Genomic DNA, 10,000 nt, shown 5'->3' on the forward strand with positions numbered 1-10,000 from the left:
AAACCTGAGGTCGACGGTGAGCTCATTTCACTCCCCCCTCTCCATCAGTGTTCCATTTTACGCGTATTTAAAGCTACTTAGCTACACGGGCAGGAAAGAAGTCGAAACAAGGATTCGAGATCCAGGAATCAAACTCAGGACCTCTTGCACCAAGGCCGTGCACTAACCGACTGTGCCATCCTTGCCCCACAAGTCATGTACTTGATCCTTGTCTTACCTTCTGAGCTTCTGGCTTTGACAAAGGAACATCAAGGGTTCCTGAGTTTTTCTGCATACCCACCTGAAATTAACAGAAATACTATACAAATTAAATAATGCTTTCCCAGAAAACAATACAAATCAAAACAAAAGTTGAATTTTTCCCCCACAAAGATAATTAAAGTAATATCGTCAACAACGATTCAGCAATAATTTTACTGTCTAAATTGAACTTTACTACCAGTACCACTTGCATCAGGAAATACTGAGTCAGTTTATGCACTCATTGACAAAAAAAATTATCCTGATCTATATCTGAATATCTGAAATGGAAACCCTTGCAACTTCATAAACATTTCATACAATTTTCTTTGTTAAAATGTCCTCCATTACAAAAATAACCCATGCACAAGAACACTTAATGGTGACATTTAAATTAGCAATTTACATGCAATAGTGCTCAAACACTGCCACTCACTATAGTAAAATCCTACTTACCAACTTTTTCTTGAGTTTTCCATGTTCGCTGCTTTTACTTAATGATCCAATGAGATCACTCAATTCAACTTGTTCTTCCTTATCTGTATAAGGTAAAATAAACACACTCACTATTACTATTATACAATTTATTATAAAACATCTATCTGTCCACACATCTAACTTAAATAAAAAAGTCTCTGTTGTGTCCCCAATTAGTTGTAAAAACTAAATATATCGACACATTAACAAGGTATTTCATATTTCGATACCTAGCTTGGTGGTTTACTGACCATGTATGTTTGATGTTTTTGAGGAAAGGTTTGCTTTCATTAACAAAATTTAATAATTTGTTTTTACTCTTCAGGTCAAACAATACCTTTCACAGCACTTAAATGAAATTCTGACACTTTGTTGCTTGGTTCTGATCTTTGTGGCAAATGTTTGTTTCTATAGGGAGACAAATCATAAATATACGACTTGAGAAGAATGCTGTTATCACAAGACAAGCATTGAATGTCAAGAACCCCTTTACATTATGTTTCTCCTAAATTGGACTTTTGATTTATCAAAGGTTGAGACATTCTTACAAATTAAAGTTCTAAGTGAAGCAACAAGCTCTGACAGACCTTTTTTCACCACTGGATCCCAGAGAAGAAATATCCTTTAAGAGGTCTGCATGTTTCTTCTCATCTCCACTATCTTGCTGTAAAGCCAAAGAAACAAACTCTCCTCAATTAAAGTGCTGAAGTCATGTGCACACAAAATAAAATTAACATTATAAAACCAGTGATTTGAAAAAATAATTATGATAATACCAGGACATATTTTTATATAAGGTGTTCATATGCAATATGGATTAGGATTTACAGTGTATACTGCACATATCACAAAGGGAGGAGGTTTACAATTCTTTCTCTAGGGTGCGATCAGACGTCAGCTTGTAAAGGTGCCCTTGGCAGCCTCCATCAGTCCTTATTATTGCTTTATCTCACCCACCAACCCAACCCATACATGTATATGAAAGAGGACAGACCACAACACTGGGGTCTCCCCCCACCCTTCACGAACAGTGTGTGGTTCTTAAACCTCCCACAGTGTTCATTAACAGGAAAGATTGTGAAATGATGCCTTCTGTTTAAACGTGTAGTCTTGTCCCAGAAGACTTACATGAAATTGTAAAAGACTAAAGGCAAAAGGCTGCACTTTCTCCACAGTTATTAATAATAATAATATGTTTGTTCACTCTTTGGTAGCATCTGCTAAATTACAAGAGGGGTCAGTAGCTACAAAATGCATAATAGGACAAGATTTCTAAGGTTACAGGGCAAAAATAACAGTTAGCCATACTTAAAAGTAATAAACCTATCAGCGCGCAAAAGTCTGTTGCTGTTGACGCACTGCCTAGCTGTACCAGAGCGGAGACCGTATCCACTTGATCGTTTAGGGACCCCAAGTGTTTGTCTGGCTGGAGCCAAACTCACAACCTCCTGCATGGCAACCTGGCGCTTAACCAACTCAGCCACCAGTTTGCGGTGACTGGACAATGACCAAGGCAATGTGACATCATCACAACACACACGTCTCTGGCAAACCAAGCTGTTTAGTTTGAACAACAGCATGGATTGTTAGTCAGGGAAACCAAAGGAAGCCCATCGCAAGACTGCTGTATATACATTTTAGTCAGCTATCCTATATGTACAATCAACGAGTCAGGGATCATTATGAAGACAGAATCCCTAAACAATTATTCTACGGTGAGTTGAAGTCTGGTAAGCGACCACAACACAAGCCTAGGAAAAGATTAAAGGATTCCATTAAAAATAACCTGAAGCAGCTAAAGCTAGACGTTGGTACTTGGGAGGAGTTTGCCAAGGATGCCTGTAAATGGAGAAGCTGTACTAGAGAAGCTTGCAAAGCTTTGGAGGTTAAGATCACCGCACACAATAAGCTTAAGCATGATCTGCGTAAAGGTGTGCCCACCAACTTGGACGTTAACATCAACGGGTGGGAGTGTGAAACCTGCGGACACATATTGCTGTACAAGGCCGGCTTTGTTAACCATCAAAAATCCCATGCACAGCAACCCCCAGGTGATGTGCTACCTCCACAACCGAGGGAAACTACATGCGTTTTATGTAGCAAAGTTTGCAAGTCAGTTGCTGGCCTAAAGAGACACGTGCTGGTACATAAGGTAGTCATTCCTTAGAAGGACAAAATGAACCCTGTGAAGACCCTAACATTAGCCTGCTATATTTGTTATTGACCCTGTAACTCAGCTACTGGTTTGAAGAGCCACCTACGGAGCCATGAAAGAGGTACTGCTGGTGGGGTGGATTCAAACACTGGTGCTGAATGAGACAGCATTCATCTGCGAAGATGAAGCAATCATCATCATCATCATCATCATCATCATGTATGTATATATGTAATCTTCACAACCCTCCCCCAACACATCAACATTGAAATGTTCACCCGCTGATAACAGTTCATGTAAGACTGTATCAAGGGCGAGAACATCATGCTAGCCCAGCATTCATATTGGCCACTATCAAAAATACCATATTACTCTTTAATTTGTTCGTCCCTCTTAAATTTTGCATAAGCATTGTCTTTATTTTCTCTTGGGACCATTGTAAGTCCAAAGTAAAACTGCAAACAATGCTTATGCAAAATTTTGGTGGGACAAATAAAGGGTATTATGGTATTTTTGATAGTGGCGAATACATGCACGTGGTCGAACCGCCGGATCAACTTGGACACGTGTCGGCGTCAATGACGATAATCCATTTAAGAAAGCCAATACTTCATAGGGGTTTGCAGTGGTGGCTTCACGAGTTTATTCTAAATCAATGCTGATAATTAAGAGAACAGCACTTCTCTGACTTACACACCTCGTCTTCACTGGCACTTTCAAGACTGTTTTCGTGTACAATAATATCATCGCTGTTCACCACAGGTGCGATCCTAAGGAGAAAAAAATTAGTTTGAAGCTGTTGGGTGGAGAAAACACCTCGAAACTCGAAATAAGCATTACAATCACCCACTTTAATGCCATCGCGGTCGCCATATTGCTGGAATATTTTAGTTCTCGTTTCATGTAAATCCAAGTGATTGTGATTTTATTGGGATGATTGATGTAAAGTAAACATGACATGATAAATGATTGTTCTTGCTAAGGCCTCTGGGAAGTCTTCTCACCACGTGGTATATTAAGCAAAGCGTGGACGCCATTTTATTCAGGTAGTTTCTCTTGTTTTGCGAATTATTTGCCATGCCGGCCTCTCGCTCTCGTTCTAAATCACCAAGACGGTCTTCCTCATCGTCTTATTCAAAAGATAAGTCTGCCAAACCGAACTCTCGAGAGTTAATCACAATAAAAACAGAGAAAGAAGACTTCGATGAGAAGAAAAGCGCTAGTTCTTCAAGCAACAATGCTACGAACTCCTCCAGACCGAAAACTTACTCTTCAAGTGAAAAGGATGAAAAATCTGGAGAAAAAACGTATCGGAAACCTTCCGAGTCACCTGCGTCGAAAGGTTCTACTAACTGGAATTCATCAAGCACCAGACCTAAAGAAAGAAAATTTACTGGTAGATGCCGACTCTTTGTCGGAAATTTGGTCAGCTGTGATGAAGCAGAGCTGAAGGGAATGTTTGAAAAGTACGGCGAAGTAGCCGAAACTTTTGTCAATAATGACAAGGGATTCGGTTTCGTCAGATTGGTAAGTAGATAGCTTTGAAATACCGGTATGTTCAATTAACGGTGTGTTTAATTAATTTCGTTGAACAGACGTTATGCCGAATGCAAGAAAACAAGACGCCTAAGAGCGTTTCCGTGGGATGCACAAACAGTTAAATTGTCCAGTTATAGCAAACCACCATGCTTAGTCAGTGCAAAGAAATCACCGGTAAAATTTGGAAAGTGGCGAAAGCTTACGAGACAGATGACCCTGTAACTTTAAGTAGCTGCTACTTGTTGTACTAAAGAGAACTATAGGTTATGTATTAATTGATTCAAGTAAATTTGCCAACGGAAACAGTCGGTACAGCGGCAATCAGAGCTTACTTTTACTAGACATTATCGAGGAAAGTCAGGATATTAAGGTGAGATTTCTTTGAAATACTAAATGAAGATCGACCACCATTTATTTTATTTATTTTTATTTATTTGCTTTGTTTTGTGTGCAAACCAAATTAGAATTAATTAAGCTTATATGCAAACACAAAAAAACAACACACCTTTACTGTTGGGTGGTGTGAACTCCTAAATTTCAAATGAAGTGCACCAGTTCAACTGTTGCCAATTAAGAATTGCACAAAAAGCGAAATTTAAAATATAATTTTTTAAAAATCTAATGTATGAATTTGTGAAGGGTGTTGCATGCTTTCTTTGTTGGATTTGGTGATGTTGTGTGCATAATATTGGTCTGTGTCTTCATAATTTTGGACTGAGAATTTGTAGCATTGGTTAACCCAATGATTCGTTCGCGTGCGCTGTTTTGTTGGGCAAGATAACTTGGGAAATTTTCGAGGTTTTGCATTGGAAAGCGAGCGTTAAAAATAAACCATATGCGCAGTAAATGTACACAAGATACTGAGTTCTAGAATTAAGTTCACCTTGAAGAAGAAACAGTGAACTTCCAGATGATGTAAAAATATTGCTAAAAAGTGATTCAAAACACGTCCTAAGGCTCAACTGAAAATGTAAAGGTAGAATTTTTCGAAGCAGCGCGCGTTAAGCAATCAAGAAAGTTTTTGATCGCTAACTAAACAAAGCGCTTGAAAAATATTTATTATAACTCAAAATATGCCTTATGCAATTTACAGTTAAGTCTAACCACTCAATGGATAAAAATTGTTTGAAATTTATTCCAATCGCTTTGTTTTCTTGCAGGTATAAGTGCAAAAAAAAGGGAAAAAACGCCACTGCCGAACAAAATTTCACCACGTGTTTTCTGCTTGTCAAAATACACAAAACCGCAAGATTAATTTAGTTAATTGATCACTATCATGTTTCATGAGAGAACTAACAAGGTCAAATTGTGTACAAAAATGCTCTTTCGAAAACTTTGACTGAAAGATAACTTACACAACACAAGAAAAACAACAGAGAAAATCGCTGGAAGTTTTCTCGCATTTGCAGAATATAAACGCACGATCGGATTGATTTATTTGTTGAAGATACCGATCTTCCGAGGTATACCGAAGGCGAAAATTCCTTCGATTACAAATTTGTTTTAGGAAAAAAAAGACTTGTTATTTGCAAAAAATCCACCGGTTGATCAATGTAAAGCTAAATTCGGGAGCTAATCAATGCCCATTATGACGTTAATTGCTACGAAAGCCTTTAATTCTGCGCGGCTTACTCGATGAAAAAAGGGCAATGCGCTCGGGGATTTTAAGAGTTTTTGACAGGCATACATGTACCTACTCGTTTCGTTTACCATTAATTCCCATGGATCATCTCCTATGAAAACTAAGAAAAATATTTAATTCATTACGATTATCTAAAACGAAATAAAGAGCAGTAGCTGCCACGAAATCTGGAATTTGAATATTATCGACCTGATCATTCCAGCGAGCTTCATGTTTATCATCGGTCGCTTGGTTTTCACCGTCTTCTTCGTCACTTTTAAAGTCATCTAAATCAAAATTGTTGTCTCTAGTATCCCCTCCTCTTACAGGAAAACCATAAAAGATCCCTTAGATCCCTAGATCCTCCGAATCCGAAAAAAAAAGCATGAATATCCCCATCGTTTGATGCGTAATTGGGCGCATCGGCTGTTGTCTCCGCGTAATCTGATCGCGCGGTCGAAAGGGCAAAAAGCCAGCCCTTGTGAGGTCTCTTATCAGCTGTCAAAATATGCTCACAACACGGCAAATGATTGGTCAATTATCCTACTAAATCTCCATAACAACAAAAAATAGAGATTTCCTAAGGGAGACTGGGTAGAGGCCTAAGATCGACTCTGATCAAGACGCCATTTTGTACGGCCGGTTGAGGCCGGTTTAGGTATTTCAGGGGTCATCGCGCGCGGCTGGTTGAGGCCGGTTTAGGTGTCAATGGGTTAATTGGTGTCTTCTTTGAACACCGTAAACAGAGTTTGGAACAGTATGGTAATGTACACAGGTTTGCTGTATGGCCACCACTGTACACAAATAAGAAGTAAAAAGTAGTAATAGAATTAAACTTAGGGCCACACCTCACAGAAGCAACCATAAGCCTGGGTGCATTACAAGAATAAGAATTGTAAGTACAAACTCGGAGAGCAAAAGCTGAAGAATATTTTCAATTTTCATATTCTCGACATTCTTATGTTTTCCCAGCTCACACCAACAATTCTCATGACATCATGTCAAATGTACAGCATACAAAATAATCAATTCAAAATAAAGTTCCAAACTGACCAGAACTGGTTTCCTTGTATTTAAAGTATTTTCAGTATTGGCAAGACGGTGAATTAAGTTTTACTAAATTCAACACAAGCATTTAAACTTGTAGTTCAGAAGTACTCAGATTTTTCAAGTACGCTGAAGCTGTCATTGTGACAGCGAAAATACATGTGCACATCTCTTCAAACACTCACCAAGTTTTCATGATGGGATGATATAAAACACAGTGTATTCCCTTTTAAACAAATAGCCAACCATTAAAACATCGGTCCTACTATTTCCTTTTCCTAGGATACACGTCTCAATGCCGAAGCAGCCAAGCAAGGAGTTGACGGGACGTTTCGTATGGGAAGAACTTTAAGAGTACGTTTTGCAACACATGCATCAGCCTTGAAAGTGGTTAATCTTAACCCAATGGTCACAAATGAACTCTTGCATCAAGCATTCTCGCAATTTGGTGATGTGGAAAGAGCAGTGGTGGTCTGTGATGACAGGGGAAGATCAAAAGGATATGGAATTGTTGAGTTTTCAAGGAAGAACAATGCTCAAACAGCAGTACAGCAAGTCAATGAAGGCCTGTTCCTTCTTGGAAGGTAATTCTGGTAAATTGTACAAAATGTTTGTTAATGTTTCCCTGACAATGTCTACACTACACTAGCCAAGTGATTGGTGGCTTGAGGTTTACTTAACGTTTTCCTCTTGTGACCAAAATCAATTCAAAGTATCTAGGATACTCCTTCAAAATGTCTCTCAATGAAAGTCTTTAAGGTCTCGGTAAATGAAAATTTTCGTACATCGCTCGATTTTGTGTTTTTTGGATTTTTGGCATGAGTGGGTCCTAAATTTTATTTTGGCAGAAAAAAAATCAGAAAGTGCTTTTTAACCCTTCTAAAATGAGCCTTTTCTGTTTCCCGCCATAAGTTGCACGCGAAAAGTGATTGACAATCCCTGTCTATTGCGTGACGCAAAAATAAAATTCTCCCACCTCCAGTCGGGGCAGGTTTTAAGCTATCGCTTTGAAACTTTCAGATATGATATAGACTCAAAAAGGGTGTGAGGAATTTTCTGATTTCCCTTTGTAACTCATTTTATGTCAGTTTCTTTGCGTAAATCGCACTCAAGATTCGACTTTTTAGTTTGAAATGCATTAATTCCGCTAATACAAGACATGCAAATTTCCTCACACCCTTTTATCTGTCAATCAGATGCAAAAAAATGGAGGTGAAAATTAAGAACGCAAAAGGGCTGGAGCTTCAGCAGTAAACTTGATACCTCTGAGTTCGAGAGCAAAAAAATTAAGCGCCTTTTCAAATTCGATGAAATAAACTATTTCATAAGGTAATTTAGTCTTTAAGCTTTAATTTGATAATAACTTGCCTTTGTAGCGAAAATACTCGCGCGACTAGAATTTTTTTCTGTGGGAACCTCGTTTTCATTACCGAGACCTTAAACGTAAAAAAAACTCCATATCAAATACCGTAATTACCCGTGTATAAGTCGATCCCGTGTATAAGTCGACCCTCTATTTTTGATGGCAAAAAAAGCAATTTCTTAATTTTGTTAAATGTTCATGGGACTCTAATCTTGTATTCTTCGATTTCTGGAAATGTGGATACACAAAAAAATCAAGGCCTCAAGTGCTTAATAGTTTTGTGGTTCAGCAGTTGTTGTATATGCGGACATTTTGTCCTTGAGTTTCGAAAAAGTTCTCAGAAAACTGAACATGTAAACCTCAAACTAACCTGTTTTTTTGTTCAACGATAAAGGGCTTTAGCAGGAGTCAATCTTTTGAAAATAACTTGCGAACGATGCGAAGATTTGGCATGATTGTGTGGGGAGACCTGGTATGATTTTTATTTTCCCCCTTGATAAGTAAGATCATCTGGCATTAGATTAAAAATCTATATTTGGTTGTCGTAGGAGGGAAAGGGGTAAATGTTCAGTGAAGCAGCCTGTATCAAGCTTGCAATAAATTCTAATTGAAGGCAAAAAGGACAATAATTATGGCATTCTTTTTTTAGGTATTAACTTCAAAATAATCTTTTATTAGGACTCCTTGTCCAGTGTCAGTGAAACAGGTGGAACATGAAGAAGATGAGGATGGAATCTCAGATGAAAACCTCAAAAGAAATCCTGATTTTCAAAAGTATGGTGATAAGAAAAATATCATTGGAGACAAAAAAACCTGCAATTGCATTTATATGATGGAAGGTTAATAAAAAAAAGTGGGTTCCCAAAATAAGGGCATTTAGTATGTTTGCTACTTGGTTTTCTTGACTTTAAATCTTAAAAGGGCCACATAATGTAGTGAATATCGCTCGTAGACTGTATCCCAGTGTTCTGGGTTCAAAGCCCATTGGTTAGGGCAGCTGCCTTGAGATCCGGAGATCCCAGATGAAGACTCGCTCTGACCACTCATTGAATTTGAACCTTGGTAGTCCTTGATTCAACTTCCCAGCTGCACTTGTAAATAGCCAACTGGTTTGCCTCCAGCCAGTGGGGATTCTCAACAGTTGTTGTTCTGTTCAGTCGTTTCGTTGTGTTTCATTGGCCCTGAAAAGTCCCTGTGGGGAACGGTCAATTAAGTATGTATTGTAAATCCCTGCATGTGCGCTCCTAAGTTCACTCGGCTTTCCATCCATTTGAGGTCGGTAAACATTATGAATGCCAGTATCACATGTGACAAGTTATGCAAGGAGTGGTGCCTGCCCCTACCAGGCAGTAGAAGTAGTAGGAGCCTTCAGGTTGTCTTCAACTGCAGTTGGTCTCTTCTCTCTTCTCTCTTCTCTCTTCTCTCTTCTCTCTTCTCTCTTCTCTCTTCTCTCTTCTCTCAAGGGGTGCTTTCACTGAAAAGGCTCAATGTAATGTCACCTTAGACTCTACTTTATCTCACAACCTTTATACATGCAAAATTCAGACGTGCATGGGGT

The 10,000-nt window shown here is 38.6% G+C and overlaps 2 protein-coding genes across 13 annotated transcripts in view; one reads left to right on the top strand and one right to left on the bottom strand.

Annotated features, from left to right (window-relative positions):
- The window catches only part of LOC137996413 (U3 small nucleolar RNA-associated protein 14 homolog A-like), a 19,912-nt gene extending 16,132 nt beyond the window's left edge, over nt 1-3,780 (bottom strand). For all 4 annotated transcript variants that reach the window (XM_068841798.1, XM_068841796.1, XM_068841797.1 and 1 more), the window contains exons 1-6: nt 3,723-3,780; nt 3,570-3,642; nt 1,305-1,381; nt 1,055-1,125; nt 697-779; nt 218-280 (exon numbers count right to left, since the gene is read on the bottom strand). In XM_068841798.1, the coding sequence (XP_068697899.1) occupies nt 218-280; nt 697-779; nt 1,055-1,125; nt 1,305-1,381; nt 3,570-3,642; nt 3,723-3,775 (420 nt within the window). In that variant the 5' untranslated portion in view covers nt 3,776-3,780. The remainder of the gene's footprint in view (nt 1-217; nt 281-696; nt 780-1,054; nt 1,126-1,304; nt 1,382-3,569; nt 3,643-3,722) is intronic.
- Nucleotides 3,781-3,872: 92 nt separating this feature from the next.
- The window catches only part of LOC137996416 (paraspeckle component 1-like), a 25,129-nt gene continuing 19,001 nt past the window's right edge, over nt 3,873-10,000 (top strand). For all 9 annotated transcript variants that reach the window (XR_011122312.1, XR_011122310.1, XR_011122313.1 and 6 more), the window contains exons 1-3: nt 3,873-4,399; nt 7,362-7,663; nt 9,121-9,216. Coding sequence is in view for 2 of the 9 variants with exons in the window: in XM_068841802.1 (XP_068697903.1) it covers nt 3,950-4,399; nt 7,362-7,663; nt 9,121-9,216 (848 nt within the window). In the remaining 7 variants the exon portion in view is untranslated. The remainder of the gene's footprint in view (nt 4,400-7,361; nt 7,664-9,120; nt 9,217-10,000) is intronic.

This window comes from Montipora foliosa, chromosome 3 (assembly GCF_036669935.1).
Source record: "Montipora foliosa isolate CH-2021 chromosome 3, ASM3666993v2, whole genome shotgun sequence".
NCBI lineage: Eukaryota > Metazoa > Cnidaria > Anthozoa > Scleractinia > Acroporidae > Montipora > Montipora foliosa.